Source organism: Oncorhynchus mykiss, chromosome 16 (genome assembly GCF_013265735.2).
Source record: "Oncorhynchus mykiss isolate Arlee chromosome 16, USDA_OmykA_1.1, whole genome shotgun sequence".
NCBI lineage: Eukaryota > Metazoa > Chordata > Actinopteri > Salmoniformes > Salmonidae > Oncorhynchus > Oncorhynchus mykiss.
The window spans coordinates 74,060,885-74,079,879 of record NC_048580.1 but is presented as its reverse complement, the minus strand read 5'-3'; the positions used below and the strand labels follow the sequence as shown (position 1 = coordinate 74,079,879).

At 46.8% G+C, this 18,995-nt stretch overlaps 1 protein-coding gene across 1 annotated transcript in view; it reads left to right on the top strand.

Moving 5' to 3' along the window:
- lama5 (laminin, alpha 5) overlaps positions 1-18,995 on the top strand; it is a 276,711-nt gene that overhangs the window by 76,019 nt on the left and 181,697 nt on the right. The window contains exon 3 of the mRNA XM_036947797.1: positions 14,272-14,389. Coding sequence (XP_036803692.1) covers positions 14,272-14,389 — 118 coding nt within the window. The remainder of the gene's footprint in view (positions 1-14,271; positions 14,390-18,995) is intronic.

The following is an 18,995-nucleotide window of genomic DNA, read 5'->3' as shown; positions in this document are numbered from 1 at the left end:
TGTCATCTGGAGGGAAAACCTGTCTTCATATGGAGAGACTGGGCCTGTCATCTGGAGGGAAAACCTGTCTTCATATGGAGAGACTGGGCCTGTCATCTGGAGGGAAAACCTGTCTTCATATGGAGAGACTGGGCCTGTCATCTGGAGGGAAAACCTGTCTTCATATGGAGAGACTGGGCCTGTCATCTGGAGGGATAACCTGTCTTCATATGGAGAGACTGGGCCTGTCATCTGGAAGGGAAACCTGTCTTCATATGGAGAGACTGGGCCTGTCATCTGGAGGGAAAACCTGTCTTCATATGGAGAGACTGGGCCTGTCATCTGGAGGGAAAACCTGTCTTCATATGGAGAGACTGGGCTGTCATCTGGAGGGAAAACCTGTCTTCATATGGAGAGACTGGGCCTGTCATCTGGAGGGAAAATCTGTCTTAATATGGAGAGACTGGGCCTGTCATCTGGAGGGGAATCCTGTCTTCATATGGAGAGACTGGGCCTGTCATCTGGAGGGAAAACCTGTCTTCATATGGAGAGACTGGGCCTGTCATCTGGAGGGAAAACCTGTCTTCATATGGAGAGACTGGGCTTGTCATCTGGAGGGAAAACCTGTCTTCATATGGAGAGACTGGGCTGTCATCTGGAGGGAAAACCTGTCTTCATATGGAGAGACTGGGCCTGTCATCTGGAGGGAAAATCTGTCTTCATATGGAGAGACTGGGCCTGTCATCTGGAGGGAAAACCTGTCTTCATATGGAGAGACTGGGCCTGTCATCTGGAGGGATAACCTGTCTTCATATGGAGAGACTGGGCCTGTCATCTGGAGGGGAAACCTGTCTTCATATGGAGAGACTGGGCCTGTCATCTGGAGGGAAAACCTGTCTTCATATGGAGAGACTGGGCCTGTCATCTGGAGGGAAAACCTGTCTTCATATGGAGAGACTGGGCCTGTCATCTGGAGGGAAAACCTGTCTTCATATGGAGAGACTGGGCCTGTCATCTGGAGGGAAAACCTGTCTTCATATGGAGAGACTGGGCCTGTCATCTGGAGGGATAACCTGTCTTCATATGGAGAGACTGGGCCTGTCATCTGGAGGGAAAACCTGTCTTCATATGGAGAGACTGGGCCTGTCATCTGGAGGGGAAACCTGTCTTCATATGGAGAGACTGGGCCTGTCATCTGGAGGGATAACCTGTCTTCATATGGAGAGACTGGGCCTGTCATCTGGAGGGAAAACCTGTCTTCATATGGAGAGACTGGGCCTGTCATCTGGAGGGAAAACCTGTCTTCATATGGAGAGACTGGGCCTGTCATCTGGAGGGAAAACCTGTCTTCATATGGAGAGACTGGGCCTGTCATCTGGAGGGAAACATGCCTTCATATGGAGAGACTGGGCCTGTCATCTGGAGGGAAAACCTGTCTTCATATGGAGAGACTGGGCCAGTCATCTGGAGGGAAACATGCCTTCATATGGAGAGACTGGGCCTGTCATCTGGAGGGATAACCTGTCTTCATATGGAGAGACTGGGCCTGTCATCTGGAGGGAAAACCTGTCTTCATATGGAGAGACTGGGCCTGTCATCTGGAGGGAAAACCTGTCTTCATATGGAGAGACTGGGCCTGTCATCTGGAGGGGAAACCTGTCTTCCTATGGAGAGACTGGGCCTGTCATCTGGAGGGAAAACCTGTCTTCATATGGAGAGACTGGGCCTGTCATCTGGAGGGATAACCTGTCTTCATATGGAGAGACTGGGCCTGTCATCTGGAGGGGAAACCTGTCTTCATATGGAGAGACTGGGCCTGTCATCTGGAAGGAAAACCTGTCTTCATATGGAGAGACTGGGCCTGTCATCTGGAGGGAAAACCTGTCTTCATATGGAGAGACTGGGCCTGTCATCTGGAGGGAAAACCTGTCTTCATATGGAGAGACTGGGCCTGTCATCTGGAGGGAAAACCTGTCTTCATATGGAGAGACTGGGCCTGTCATCTGGAGGGATAACCTGTCTTCATATGGAGAGACTGGGCCTGTCATCTGGAGGGAAAACCTGTCTTCATATGGAGAGACTGGGCCTGTCATCTGGAGGGGAAACCTGTCTTCATATGGAGAGATTGGGCCTGTCATCTGGAGGGATAACCTGTCTTCATATGGAGAGACTGGGCCTGTCATCTGGAGGGAAAACCTGTCTTCATATGGAGAGACTGGGCCTGTCATCTGGAGGGAAAACCTGTCTTCATATGGAGAGACTGGGCCTGTCATCTGGAGGGAAAACCTGTCTTCATATGGAGAGACTGGGCCTGTCATCTGGAGGGAAACATGCCTTCATATGGAGAGACTGGGCCTGTCATCTGGAGGGAAAACCTGTCTTCATATGGAGAGACTGGGCCAGTCATCTGGAGGGAAACATGCCTTCATATGGAGAGACTGGGCCTGTCATCTGGAGGGATAACCTGTCTTCATATGGAGAGACTGGGCCTGTCATCTGGAGGGAAAACCTGTCTTCATATGGAGAGACTGGGCCTGTCATCTGGAGGGAAAACCTGTCTTCATATGGAGAGACTGGGCCTGTCATCTGGAGGGGAAACCTGTCTTCCTATGGAGAGACTGGGCCTGTCATCTGGAGGGAAAACCTGTCTTCATATGGAGAGACTGGGCCTGTCATCTGGAGGGAAAACCTGTCTTCATATGGAGAGACTGGGCCTGTCATCTGGAGGGAAAACCTGTCTTCCTATGGAGAGACTGGGCCTGTCATCTGGAGGGGAAACCTGTCTTCATATGGAGAGACTGGGCCTGTCATCTGGAGGGATAACCTGTCTTCATATGGAGAGACTGGGCCTGTCATCTGGAGGGAAAACCTGTCTTCATATGGAGAGACTGGGCCTGTCATCTGGAGGGAAAACCTGTCTTCATATGGAGAGACTGGGCCTGTCATCTGGAGGGAAAACCTGTCTTCATATGGAGAGACTGGGCCTGTCATCTGGAGGGAAACATGCCTTCATATGGAGAGACTGGGCCTGTCATCTGGAGGGAAAACCTGTCTTCATATGGAGAGACTGGGCCAGTCATCTGGAGGGAAACATGCCTTCATATGGAGAGACTGGGCCTGTCATCTGGAGGGATAACCTGTCTTCATATGGAGAGACTGGGCCTGTCATCTGGAGGGAAAACCTGTCTTCCTATGGAGAGACTGGGCCTGTCATCTGGAGGGAAAACCTGTCTTCATATGGAGAGACTGGGCCTGTCATCTGGAGGGAAAACCTGTCTTCCTATGGAGAGACTGGGCCAGTCATCTGGAGGGAAACCTGTCTTCATATGGAGAGACTGGGCTGTCATCTGGAGGGAAAACCTGTCTTCCTATGGAGAGACTGGGCCAGTCATCTGGAGGGAAACCTGTCTTCATATGGAGAGACTGGGCTGTCATCTGGAGGGAAAACCTGTCTTCCTATGGAGAGACTGGGCCAGTCATCTGGAGGGAAACATGCCATTATATTTGAAAATACCATAATATTTCCCTGTCGAACTTCATGCGATGATGCGTGGTGATTTCCCCTCTCTCATTTTAACGGGTTCTATAGTGGTATGTTCGAGAGGACTTTGTAATAACTGTAGACAACATGTCATTGGAGTGCAGATCCGTGCATAGACTCTAGAACCCCAGGGACAGGAACTCTAGAACCCCAATGATAGGAACTCTACAACCCCAAGGACAGGAACTCCACAACCCCAGGGACAGGAACTCTAGAACTCCAGGGACAGGAACTCTAGAACCCCAATGATAGGAACTCTACAACCCCAGGGACAGGAACTCTACAACCCCAGGGACAGGAACTCTACAACCCCAGGGACAGGAACTCTACAACCCCAGGGACAGGAACTCTAGAACCCCAGGGACAGGAACTCTAGAACCCCAGGGACAGGAACTCTAGAACCCCAGGGACAGGAACTCTAGAACCCCAGGGACAGGAACTCTAGAACCCCAGGGACAGGAACTCTAGAAACCCAGGGACAGGAACTCTAGAACCCCAGGGACAGGAACTCTAGAACCCCAGGGACAGGAACTCTAGAACCCCAAGGTGAATAGTACAGGCTCCATTGATATTTATTTGATTGATTCTACATTTTGAATGGTGACATTTCTTGCTCTTTCCATGACATAGACAGACCAGGTGAATCCAGGTGAAAGCAATGATCCCTTATTTGATGTCACCTGTTAAACCCACTTCAATCAGTGTAGAGATGAAGGGGAGGAGACGGGTTAAAGAAGGAGTTTTGAGACAATTGAGACAGATTGTGTATGTGTACCATTCAGAGGGTGAATGGGCAAGACTAAAGATTTAAGTGCCTTTGAAAGGGGTATAGTATTTGGTGCCAGGCGCACCAGTTTGTGTCAAGAACTGCAATGCTGCTGGATTTTTCACGTTCAAAGGCATTCAGCCAGCTTGACACAACTGTGGGAAGCATTGGAGTCAACATGGACCAGCATCCCTGTGGAACGCTTTCAACACCTGAAGAATCCCTGCCCCGATGAATTGAGGCTGTTTTGAGGGCAAGAGCGGGTACAACTCAAAATTTGGAAGGTGGTCTTAATGTTTTGTACACTCAGTGTCTATAGATATACTCTAGTGTCTATATATACTGTAGTGTCTATAGATATACTCTAGTGTCTATAGATATACTGTAGTGTCTACATATACTGTAGTGTCTATAGATATACTGTAGTGTCTATATATACTGTAGTGTCTATATATACTGTAGTGTCTATAGATATACTGTAGTGTCTATATATACTGTAGTATCTATAGATATACTCTAGTGTCTATAGATATACTGTAGTGTCTATATATACTGTAGTGTCTATAGATATACTGTAGTGTCTATATATACTGTAGTGTCTATATATACTGTAGTGTCTATAGATATACTGTAGTGTCTATATATACTGTAGTGTCTATATATACTGTAGTGTCTATAGATATACTGTAGTGTCTATATATACTGTAGTATCTATAGATATACTCTAGTGTCTATAGATATACTGTAGTGTCTATATATACTGTAGTATCTATAGATACACTGTAGTGTCTATATATATACTGTAGTGTCTATATATACTCTAGTGTCTATAGATATACTGTAGTGTCTATATATACTGTAGTGTCTATATATACTGTAGTGTCTATAGATATACTGTAGTGTCTATATATACTGTAGTATCTATAGATATACTCTAGTGTCTATAGATATACTGTAGTGTCTATATATACTGTAGTGTCTATAGATATACTGTAGTGTCTATATATACTGTAGTGTCTATAGATATACTGTAGTGTCTATATATACTGTAGTGTCTATATATACTGTAGTGTCTATAGATATACTCTAGTGTCTATAGATATACTGTAGTGTCTATATATACTGTAGTGTCTATAGATATACTCTAGTGTCTATAGATATACTGTAGTGTCTATATATACACTGTAGTGTCTATATATATACTGTAGTGTCTATAGATATACTGTAGTGTCTATATATACTGTAGTGTCTATAGATATACTGTAGTGTCTATATATACTGTAGTGTCTATATATACTGTAGTGTCTATAGATATACTGTAGTGTCTATATATACTGTAGTGTCTATAGATATACTGTAGTGTCTATATATACTGTAGTGTCTATATATACTGTAGTGTCTATAGATATACTGTAGTGTCTATATATACTGTAGTGTCTATAGATATACTCTAGTGTCTATATATACTGTAGTGTCTATATATACTGTAGTGTCTATAGATATACTGTAGTGTCTATATATACTGTAGTGTCTATATATACTGTAGTGTCTATAGATATACTGTAGTGTCTATATATACTGTAGTGTCTATAGATATACTGTAGTGTCTATATATACTGTAGTGTCTATATATACTGTAGTGTCTATAGATATACTCTAGTGTCTATATATACTGTAGTGTCTATATATACTGTAGTATCTATAGATATACTCTAGTGTCTATATATACTGTAGTGTCTATATATACTGTAGTGTCTATAGATATACTGTAGTGTCTATATATACTGTAGTGTCTATATATACTGTAGTGTCTATAGATATACTGTAGTGTCTATATATACTGTAGTGTCTATAGATATACTGTAGTGTCTATATATACTGTAGTGTCTATATATACTGTAGTGTCTATAGATATACTGTAGTGTCTATATATACTGTAGTGTCTATATATACTGTAGTATCTATAGATATACTGTAGTGTCTATATATACTGTAGTGTCTATAGATATACTGTAGTGTCTATATATACTGTAGTGTCTATAGATATACTCTAGTGTCTATATATACTGTAGTGTCTATATATACTGTAGTGTCTATAGATATACTGTAGTGTCTATATATACTGTAGTGTCTATATATACTGTAGTGTCTATAGATATACTGTAGTGTCTATATATACTGTAGTGTCTATAGATATACTGTAGTGTCTATATATACTGTAGTATCTATAGATATACTGTAGTGTCTATAGATATACTGTAGTGTCTATATATACTGTAGTGTCTATATATACTGTAGTGTCTATATATACTGTAGTATCTATAGATATACTGTAGTGTCTATATATATATATTGTAGTGTCTATAGATATACTGTAGTATCTATATATACTGGAGGAAGTGCACTTCTAAGTACATAATAGATGGCACTCATCCATCTGGGACTTACTGGGACTTACTGGGACTTACTGGGACTTCCTGGGAATGCCCCTGCTTTTTGTGACCTCACCAGCCACGACACCCCCTAGCCCTCAGCCCTTTCTACCCCTTCTACCCTCAGCCCTCCAACCCCTTCTACACCCAGCACCTCAACCCCTTCTACCCCTAGCCCTCAGCCCCCCAACCCCCCCAACCCCTTCTGCCCCCAGCACCTCAACCCCTTCTACCCCCAGCCCCCAGTCCCCAGCACCTAAACCCCTTCTACCCCCAGTCCTCAGCACCTCAACCCCTTCTACCCCCAGCCCTCAGCACCTCAATCCCTTCTACCCTCAGCACCTCAACCCCTTCTACCCTCAGCACCTCAACCCCTTCTACCCCCAGCCCCCCAACCCCTTCTACCCCCAGCCCCCCAACCCCTTCTACCCTCAGCACCTCAACCCCTTCTACCCCCAGCACCTCAACCCCTTCTACCCCCTGCACCTCAGCACCTCAACCCCTTCTACCCCCAGCCCCCCAACCCCTTCTACCCTCAGCACCTCAACCCCTTCTACCCCCAGCCCCCCAACCCCTTCTACCCTCAGCACCTCAGCCCCTTCTACCCTCAGCACCTCAGCACCTCAATCCCTTCTACCCCCAGTCCTCAGCACCTCAACCCCTTCTACCCCCAGTCCTCAGCACCTCAACCCCTTCTACCCCCAGTCCTCAGCACCTCAACCCCTTCTACCCTCAGCACCTCAACCCCTTCTACTCCCAGCACCTCAACCCCTTCTACCCCCAGCACCTCAACCACTTCTACCCTCAGCACCTCAACCCCTTCTACCCTCAGCACCCCAACCCTTTCTACTCCCAGCACCTCAACCCCTTCTACCCCCAGCACCTCAAGCCCTTCTACCCTTAGCACCTCAACCCCTTCTACCCCCAGTCCCCCAACCCCTTCTACCCCCAGCACCCCAACCCCTTCTACCCCCAACACCTCAACCCCTTCTACCCCCAGCACCTCAACCCCTTCTACCCCCAGTCCCCCAACCCCTTCTACCCCCAGTCCTCAGCACCTCAACCCCTTCTACCCCCAGTCCTCAACCCCTTCTACCCCCAGTCCTCCCGGTCTAGCCCAGCATGGAGTGGTAAAGGGAGACCTGATTGGTTCTAGTCTGTCTCCAGGGTATGGTAAAGGGAGACCTGATTGGTTCTAGTCTGTCTCCAGGGTATGGTAAAGGGAGACCTGATTGGTTCTAGTCTGTCTCCAGGGTATGGTAAAGGGAGACCTGATTGGTTCTAGTCTGTCTCCAGGGTATGGTAAAGGGAGACCTGATTGGTTCTAGTCTGTCTCCAGGGGAGGGTAAAGGGAGACCTGATTGGTTCTAGTCTGTCTCCAGGGTATGGTAAAGGGAGACCTGATTGGTTCTAGTCTGTCTCCAGGGGAGGGTAAAGGGAGACCTGATTGGTTCTAGTCTGTCTCCAGAGTATGGTAAAGGGAGACCTGATTGGTTCTAGTCTGTCTCCAGGGGAGGGTAAAGGGAGACCTGATTGGTTCTAGTCTGTCTCCAGGGTATGGTAAAGGGAGACCTGATTGGTTCTAGTCTGTCTCCAGGGTATGGTAAAGGGAGACCTGATTGGTTCTAGTCTGTCTCCAGGGGAGGGTAAAGGGAGACCTGATTGGTTCTAGTCTGTCTCCAGAGTATGGTAAAGGGAGACCTGATTGGTTCTAGTCTGTCTCCAGGGGAGGGTAAAGGGAGACCTGATTGGTTCTAGTCTGTCTCCAGAGGAGGGTAAAGGGAGAACTGATTGGTTCTAGTCTGTCTCCAGAGGAGGGTAAAGGGAGACCTGATTGGTTCTAGTCTGTCTCCAGAGGAGGGTAAAGGGAGACCTGATTGGTTCTAGTCTGTCTCCAGGGTATGGTAAAGGGAGACCTGATTGGTTCTAGTCTGTCTCCAGGGGAGGGTAAAGGGAGACCTGATTGGTTCTAGTCTGTCTCCAGAGTATGGTAAAGGGAGACCTGATTGGTTCTAGTCTGTCTCCAGGGGAGGGTAAAGGGAGACCTGATTGGTTCTAGTCTGTCTCCAGAGGAGGGTAAAGGGAGACCTGATTGGTTCTAGTCTGTCTCCAGAGGAGGGTAAAGGGAGACCTGATTGGTTCTAGTCTGTCTCCAGGGGAGGGTAAAGGGAGACCTGATTGGTTCTAGTCTGTCTCCAGGGTATGGTAAAGGGAGACCTGATTGGTTCTAGTCTGTCTCCAGGGGAGGGTAAAGGGAGACCTGATTGGTTCTAGTCTGTCTCCAGGGTATGGTAAAGGGAGACCTGATTGGTTCTAGTCTGTCTCCAGGGGAGGGTAAAGGGAGACCTGATTGGTTCTAGTCTGTCTCCAGGGTATGGTAAAGGGAGACCTGATTGGTTCTAGTCTGTCTCCAGGGTATGGTAAAGGGAGACCTGATTGGTTCTAGTCTGTCTCCAGGGGAGGGTAAAGGGAGACCTGATTGGTTCTAGTCTGTCTCCAGGGTATGGTAAAGGGAGACCTAATTGGTTCTAGTCTGTCTCCAGAGGAGGGTAAAGGGAGACCTGATTGGTTCTAGTCTGTCTCCAGGTTATGGTAAAGGGAGACCTGATTGGTTCTAGTCTGTCTCCAGAGGAGGGTAAAGGGAGACCTGATTGGTTCTAGTCTGTCTCCAGAGGAGGGTAAAGGGAGACCTGATTGGTTCTAGTCTGTCTCCAGGGGGTCAACAGAGTAGACAGACAAGACATAAATATTGTCTGGATGAATATATATACTGTACTGTATCCATGTGCTGGGCTGACATTGGTTGTCTTAGACAAGACAGACAGACAGACAAGACAGACAGACAGACAGACAGACAGACAGACAGACAGACAGACAGACAGACAGACAGACAGACAGACAGACAGACAGACAGACAGACAGACAGACAGACAGACAGACAGACAGACAGACAGACAGACAGACAGACAGACAGACAGACAGACAGACAGACAGACAGACAGACAGACAGACAGACAGACAGACAGACAGACAGACAGACAGACAGACAGACAGACAGACAGACAGACAGACAGACAGACAGACAGACAGACAGACGGGCACAGCTGTGCCTCCATTATTATGTATCCTTTGTATCTCTGTAGAGCCTGAGATACTCCACTGGGGATGACTCAGGATAAGCCGGTCTGTCCGTCTGGGGGGTGCCCGGCAGATAGCGGATAACGCCCTAAGACGTCCACCCACTCAACATCTGTCATAGGACAGGAGATGGGAGGACAGCGGGTAGGACAGGTGGGAGAGGGGAGGAGAGGAAAGGGCAGGACGGGAGAGGGGATGGGAAGAGGGGGGAGGAGAGGAGAGAGGAGGACGGAGGAGAGGGGAGGGGAGGAGGGGGAGGAGAGGAGGAGGACAGTGGGTAGGACACGGGGGAGAGGGGAGGTGAGGAGGAGGAAGGAGAGGAGAGGGGAGGGGAGGGGAGGATAGGAGGGGTTAGGAGAGGCAGAGAGGAGAGGGGAGGAGGAGAGGTGGAGAGGGGAGGAGGGGGAGGAGAGGAGAGGAGAGGCGGAGAGGGGAGGAGAGGACAGGTGGAGAGGAGAGGTGGGAAGGGGGAGGGTGGAGGAGAGAAGAGGGGAGGGGAGGAGAGGAGAGGAGAGGCGGAGAGGAGAGGTAGAGAGGGGAAGGGGGAGGGTGGAGGAGAGAAGAGGGGAGGGGAGGAGAGGATAGGATATCTATGTCTGCTAAATGACTCACTACTGTAAGTCTCTCCATAAGGGCACAAGGCGAAACCCAAATGCAGACACAGAAGGCAGATGGTTGAGCTCTGATATTTATTATAACAAGATTGGGGAGGCAAAAGGCAGGTCGGGGACAGGACAGGCAGAGTGGTCAGGCAGGCGGGTTCGACGCCAGCACAGGCAAGTGTCAAAACCAGGAGGGCTAGGAAAAAATCAGAGACTGGGATCTAGGAAAAAATCAGAGACTGGGATCTAGGAAAAAACGCGGGTTGACTTGGCAAAACAAGACAAACTGGCACAGAGAGACAGGAAACACAGGGATAAATACACTGGTACAGAGAGACAGGAAACACAGGGATAAATACACTGGTACAGAGAGACAGGAAACAAAGGGATAAATACACTGGTACAGAGAGACAGGAAAAACAGGGATAAATACACTGGTACAGAGAGACAGGAAACACAGGGATAAATACACTGGTACAGAGAGACAGGAAACACAGGGATAAATACACTGGTACAGAGAGACAGGAAACAGGGATAAATACACTGGTACAGAGAGACAGGAAACACAGGGATAAATACACTGGTACAGAGAGACAGGAAACACAGGGATAAATACACTGGTACAGAGAGACAGGAAACACAGGGATAAATACACTGGTACAGAGAGACAGGAAACAGGGATAAATACACTGGTACAGAGAGACAGGAAACACAGGGATAAATACACTGGTACAGAGAGACAGGAAACACAGGGATAAATACACTGGCACAGAGAGACAGGAAACAGGGATAAATACACTGGTACAGAGAGACAGGAAACACAGGGATAAATACACTGGCACAGAGAGACAGGAAACACAGGGATAAATACACTGGTACAGAGAGACAGGAAACAGGAATAAATACACTGGTACAGAGAGACAGGAAACACAGGGATAAATACACTGGTACAGAGAGACAGGAAACACAGGGATAAATACACTGGCACAGAGAGACAGGAAACAGGGATAAATACACTGGCACAGAGAGACAGGAAACAGGGATAAATACACTGGCACAGAGAGACAGGAAACACAGGGATAAATACACTGGTACAGAGAGACAGGAAACAAAGGGATAAATACACTGGTACAGAGAGACAGGAAACACAGGGATAAATACACTGGCACAGAGAGACAGGAAACACAGGGATAAATACACTGGTACAGAGAGACAGGAAACAGTGATAAATACACTGGCACAGAGAGACAGGAAACACAGGGATAAATACACCGGGGACTAATGGGGAAAACAAGAGGAACTGACACAGAGAGACAGGAAACACAGGGATAAATACACTGGTACAGAGAGACAGGAAACACAGGGATAAATACAGTGGTACAGAGAGACAGGAAACACAGGGATAAATACACTGGTACAGAGAGACAGGAAACACAGGGATAAATACAGTGGTACAGAGAGACAGGAAACACAGGGATAAATACACTGGTACAGAGAGACAGGAAACACAGGGATAGACAGGAAACACAGGGATAAATACACTGGCACAGAGAGACAGGAAACACAGGGATAAATACACTGTGGACTAATGCGGAGAACAGGACCACACCTGGGGGTGGGTGGAGACAATCACAAAGACAGGTGAAACAGATCAGGGCGTGACGCTCTCTGGATAAGAGTCTGCTAAATTACCAGGAAGTAAATGGAACACTTTCCATGCTAATGAGGCCTTTTTGAATTTGAGTTTGAGAGAGGGTCTTCGAGAAGCATGCAGGGAGTGGTATCTTCTAGACTTATTCTCAGGAGACTGTCAGCCTGTCTCTCCTGTCTGGTAGTCTTGTCTCTATAGACTTATTCTCAGGAGACTGTCAGCCTGTCTCTCCTATCTGGTAGTCTTGTCTCTATAGACTTATTCTCAGGAGACTGTCAGCCTGTCTCTCCTGTCTGGTAGTCTTGTCTCTATAGACTTATTCTCAGGAGACTGTCAGCCTGGCTCTCCTGTCTGGTAGTCTTGTATCTCGTCCATCAGGCAGCTCTCTCTAGCGATTATGTTATTCTGTGGATGATGAGGTTATCTCTGACATGTACATAGAGAGAGAGACAGAGTGATGTGACTGGTCAGAGAGACAGAGAGGCAGAGTGATGTGACTTGTCAGAGAGACAGTCTCCCTGTCTCCCTGTATCTGATAACACACTGTCCAGGTCCCCTCCCTGTCTCCCTGTCTTCCTGTATCTGAGAACACACTGTGACTTTGCCCTGTGGTCATGTTACTCTGACCTGGGCGTGCTTTGATCGTCTGGGGTCACTCTCTCCCTGAGGATCTCTCTCTTCCTCTATCTTCCCTTGAGATCAGACTGTCCAGACTGTAAACTCCCTTTGGCCTGTGGCGTTCTGACCTGGGCGTGTGTGAGACGGAGTCACCTCCTTCCCTGTCTTCCCTCTTTCGCTCTCTCTCTACCTCTCTCCTTTTCTTTCCTTCCCAATCCCTCTCTCTCCCCCTGCCTCAGGTGTCAACAGGCCCATCGATCATCCCTCCGTTAGTCTCCTCTCCTCTTCTCTTCCCTCCCCCTCTCCTCTCCTCTTCTCTTTCCTCTCCTCTTCTCTTCCCTCTCCTCTCCTCTCCTCCTCCCCTCTCCTCTCCTCCTCCCCTCTCCTCCCCTCTCCTCTCCTCTCCTCCTCCCCTCTCCTCTCCACCTCCCCTCTCCTCTCCTACTCCCCTCCTCTCCTCTCCTCTCTTCCTCAGCTAATCACCATGATAACCTGGGGCAGGATTCAGAAATGCACTACCAACTCCCGAAGGAATGTGTACAGTAATTAACCCCAAAGGGATATTGAGTGTGTGGGTAGGTGCCTGGGTGGCTGGCTGGCTGGGTGGATGGGTGGGTGGGTGGATGGATGGGTGGCTGGCTGGGTGCCTGGATGGGTGGCTGGCTGGGTGGATGGGTGGCTGGCTGGCTGGCTGAATGGGTAGATGGATGGATGGATTGCTGGCTGGGTGGATGGGTAGCTGGCTGGATGGGTGGCTGGCTGGCTGGCTGGCTGGCTGGCTGGATGGATGGGTGGCTGGCTGGATGGATCGCTGGCTGGGTGGGTCGGTGGGTGGGTGGATGGGTGGCTGGCTGGCTGGCTGGCTGGGTGGATGGGTGGCTGGCTGGCTGGCTGACTGGCTGGGTGGGTGGATGGATGGATCGCTGGCTGGCTGGCTGGCTGGCTGGCTGGCTGGCTGGCTGGCTGGCTGGGTGGGTGGGTGGGTGGGTGGCTGGCTGGCTGGGTGGGTGGGTGGGTGGATGGATCGCTGGCTGGCTGGGTGGGTGGGTGGATGGATGGATCGCTGGCTGGGTGGGTGGATGGATGGATGGATGGATGGGTGGGTGGCTGGCTGGGTGGCTGGCTGGATGGGTGGCTGGGTGGCTGGCTGGGTGGGTGTGGGGGTGGAGGGATCGCTGGCTGGCTGGGTGGGGGGTGGATGGATGGCTGGCTGGCTGGGTGGGTGGGTGGGTGGGTGGATGGATCGCTGGCTGGCTGGGTGGGGGGGTGGATGGATCGCTGGCTGGCTGGCTGGGTGGGTGGGTGGGTGGATGGATCGCTGGCTGGCTGGCTGGCTGGGTGGGTGGATGGATCGCTGGCTGGCTGGGTGGGGGGGCGGATGGGGGGGCCCTAGCCCTCTAAGTGATGGCGAAAGATCGACAGATCCTCTTTTCCAAATAACTATTTCACCCCCCACCCCACCCCACCCCACCCCACCCCCACATGTTTCACTTAGATAACTGTTTTGAACGTATTTAACAGTCCCTCTTCTTTCTCCATGGCAGCTCTTCCACGTGGCCTATGTCCTCATCAAGTTTGCCAACTCTCCTCGACCAGACCTGTGGGTGCTAGAACGTTCCACTGACTTCGGAGAGACCTACCAGCCGTGGCAGTTCTTCGCCTGTGAGTGAGATATGTATTACGTTTCCATTCCAATTTTTATTTGCGATTTGATGTTCAGAACATTTTGCTGACTAGATATCTGCTGCAGAGAGACGAGAGAAAATGAGTTTTGATCAGACATGGAAATAGAAGTGGTGAAAACATGTTGGCTCACTATTTCAAAATGAAGATGGAGAACAAAGCTATAGGATGGAAACTACCGGAGGGTTTTGGAGCAGGTACAACTTCCAGTCAAATATCGATGTGTAACATCTTCCAGGTACAGCCAACTAGAGAAAGCTAACGCTACCTGGCGACAACAACAAAAAAACAATACTTGGAGTCAAACTACCGATATATCGTCCAAAAAATAATATTGAGATTTTAGAACTATGATACAAATTGTACTTGCGGTTCCTGAACATCGAAAAGAGAAGGAAGACAAGGCTCAGGAAGAGGATTAGGTTTGTGTGTTTGTGTCTGGGGGCCTGGAAGTTCAACTCCTGTGTTTGGTTTAACCCCTTGTGTGTTTGGTTGTGTGTGATTGGTTGTGTGTGATTGGTTGTGTGTGTGATTGGTTGTGTGTATTTGGTTGTGTGTGTTTGGTTGTGTGTGATTGGTTGTGTGTGATGGTTGTGTGTGTTTGGTTGTGTGTGTTTGGTTGTGTGTTTGGTTGTGTGTGTTTGGTTGTGTGTGTCTGGTTGTGTGTGTTTGGTTGTGTGTGATTGGTTGTGTGTGATTGGTTGTGTGTGTTTGGTTGTGTGTGTTTGGTTGTGTGTGTTTGGTTGTGTGTGTCTGGTTGTGTGTGTTTGGTTGTGTGTGATTGGTTGTGTGTGTTTGGTTGTGTGTGTTTGGTTGTGTGTGTTTGGTTGTGTGTGTCTGGTTGTGTGTGTTTGGTTGTGTGTGATTGGTTGTGTGTGATTGGTTGTGTGTGATTGGTTGTGTGTGATTGGTTGTGTGTGATTGGTTGTGTGTGATTGGTTGTGTGTGTTTGGTTGTGTGTGATTGGTTGTGTGTGATTTGTTGTGTGTGATTGGTTGTGTGTGATTGGTTGTGTGTGATTGGTTGTGTGTGTTTGGTTGTGTGTGTTTGGTTGTGTGTGATTGGTTGTGTGTGATTGGTTGTGTGTGATTCTAAGGGTTATTCCAAGGTTCCAGGGGTTTGTTTTGGAATAACCCTGAGGGCAGAGGGGGGGTGGCCTCTCACAGAGCTGCTTCCACCTGACTGGCGGCACCAGCTGTCAATCAATAGGAGGGAGACAGGAACATTCCGAGCATTGTTGCCCGCCCACCTCAGCGGCGGTACAGATACAACCTCTACCTCAGAGCTCAATATTTGAGACGACACAGACAGGAGAAGATATTTACAGTGACTTCACTATTGACAGACAGGAGAAGATATTTAACTTCACTATTGACAGACAGGAGAAGATATTTACCGTGACTTCACTATTGACAGACAGGAGAAGATATTTAACGGGACTTCACTATTGACAGACAGGAGAAGATATTTAACTTCCCTATTGACAGACAGGAGAAGATATTTAACTTTACTATTGACAGACAGGAGAAGATATTTAATGGGACTATTGACAGACAGGAGAAGATATTTAACTTCACTATTGACAGACAGGAGAAGATATTTAACGGGACTATTGACAGACAGGAGAAGATATTTAACGTGACTATTGACAGACAGGAGAAGATATTTAACTTCCCTATTGACAGACAGGAGAAAATATTTAACTTCCCTATTGACAGCCAGGAGAAGATATTTAACTTCCCTATTGACAGACAGGAGAAGATATTTAACTTCCCTATTGACAGACAGGAGAAGATATTTAACTTCACTATTGACAGACAGGAGAAGATATTTAACGGGACTTCACTATTGACAGACAGGAGAAGATATTTAACGTGACTATTGACAGTCAGGAGAAGATATTTAACTTCCCTATTGACAGACAGGAGAAGATATTTAACTTCCCTATTGACAGACAGGAGAAGATATTTAACTTCCCTATTGACAGACAGGAGAAGATATTTAACTTCACTATTGACAGTCAGGAGAAGATATTTAACGTGACTTCCCTATTGACAGACAGGAGAAGATATTTAACGTGACTTCACTATTGACAGACAGGAGAAGATATTTAACGTGACTTCCCTATTGACAGACAGGAGAAGATATTTAACTTCACTATTGACAGACAGGAGAAGATATTTAATTTCACTATTGACAGTCAGGAGAAGATATTTAACGTGACTTCCCTATTGACAGACAGGAGAAGATATTTAACGGGACTTCACTATTGACAGACAGGAGAAGATATTTAACTTCACTATTGACAGTCAGGAGAAGATATTTAACTTCACTGTTGACAGACAGGAGAAGATATTTAACGTGACTTCACTATTGACAGACAGGAAGAAGATATTTAACGTGACTTCACTTCCTCGTAGGTAAAATTGGACACGGTAAAAGCAGTTAGTAGTCTGAGAGATGAGGGACCCTGGGCCTCCTCTTAGACTAACAGTATTGTCTGTACAAGAGAGACCCTGGTTGTTTGGATCCTGGACGCTGATTGGTTGATAAAAAAAAAACAACATGACATGTTAATCTCATAACTCCATTGTCCCGCAGCTCAGCCAGGAAATTCAGAAACTTCATCTCCTTTGTGGGGGAAAAAAAACGTATACACATAATTTTTCGATGCTACTATTTGGTTTGCAGCAGTTTGAGGGTTGTAAAACGACCAGCCTGCTTGGGTAGCAACTTCAGAACGCAAAAACAAATGTACTATTTTTTTGAATGGTCTTCTTTTTATTTAATTAAATGTATCAACCGAAGATATCACAATACACCAGCAGTAGTATTGTACCTGTATACATGATTATAAGTACTATTATTATTGTTACTGAAATACTGTACCACTATGGCAAAATCAACTAATTGTATTTCATGCCAAAAAGGCCATCTGAATTTGAATTTGAGAGAGCGAGCAGAGAGAGAGAGAAAGAGAGAGAAAGAGAGTGAGAGCGAGCTGAGAGAGAGCGCAAAGAGAGAGAGAGGGAAGAGAGGGAGAGCTCACCTCTTGGCCACAGTACAGTGGACTATATGATTACAGACATTGACCCTTTCTCTCTCAGCCCCATTCACTGTCAAGCCACGAACACCTCTGTCTGATCACAGACAAATTACGTTGTTCCTCAAAAGAACAGACATGGAATCAACCACACATTCACAGCCCAGTAAGCTGTACAACATCAGACATTCACAGCCCAGTAAGCTGTACAACATCAGACATTCACAGCCCAGTCAGCTGTACAACATCAGACATTCACAGCCCAGTAAGCTGTACAACATCAGACATTCACAGCCCAGTCAGCTGTACAACATCAGACATTCACAGCCCAGTCAGCTGTACAACATCAGACATTCACAGCCCAGTCAGCTGTACAACATCAGACATTCACAGCCCAGTCAGCTGTACAGCATCAGACATTCACAGCCCAGTCAGCTGTACAGCATCACACATTCATACAGATGGGCCCAAAACAGCACAGAAAAATACCAGGAAGCAACCTGTCATCGAAATATCCAAACACTCTTAGATAACTTTCTGGAGACCACATTCACTCACAGTGAAGAAGGCATCAATCTGGCAGTACAAAACATCAACTATATATTCAGGCAAACGGCAAAAGAAGCACAATTGAAATGGATAAAAAACAAAACAAAAAAAAGATCACAGATGACGACTGGTTTGATGCAGATTGTAAAATTATTAGGAAAAAACTTAGATCACTATCCAACCAAAAGCACAGAGACCCAAATAATGGTGAATTACACCTTCATTACTGTGAGACTTTAAAACTCTATAAGCGTAACACTCAGAACCAAAAAAGCACAGTACAACAGCAAGCAGCTGACACTAATTGAACACTAACAACTTCTGGCAAAATTGAAATAAAAAAAATATTTAAAAAACACAAGAGGAATTGGCGATACAAAATGGTGACATATGGACAACCCATTTTAAAACACTCTACAACACCGTTCAAATTGACACATACGCAGAACAGCATCAAATTCATGAGGAGTTGAATGGATTAGAAAAAGCTATAAAGGACAATCAACATCCACTGGACTCCCCAATTACTGACCAGGAGCTCTATAAGAAACTAAACTATTACTGACCAGGAGCTCTATAAGAAACTAAACTATTACTGACCAGGAGCTCTATAAGAAACTAAACTATTACTGACCAGGAGCTCTATAAGACACTAAACTATTACTGACCAGGAGCTCTATAAGACACTAAACTATTACTGACCAGGAGCTCTATAAGACACTAAACTATTACTGACCAGGAGCTCTATAAGAAACTAAACTATTACTGACCAGGAGCTCTATAAGAAACTAAACTATTACTGACCAGGAGCTCTATAAGACACTAAACTATTACTGACCAGGAGCTCTATAAGAAACTAAACTATTACTGACCAGGAGCTCTATAAGAAACTAAACTATTACTGACCAGGAGCTCTATAAGACACTAAACTATTACTGACCAGGAGCTCTATAAGAAACTAAACTATTACTGACCAGGAGCTCTATAAGAAAC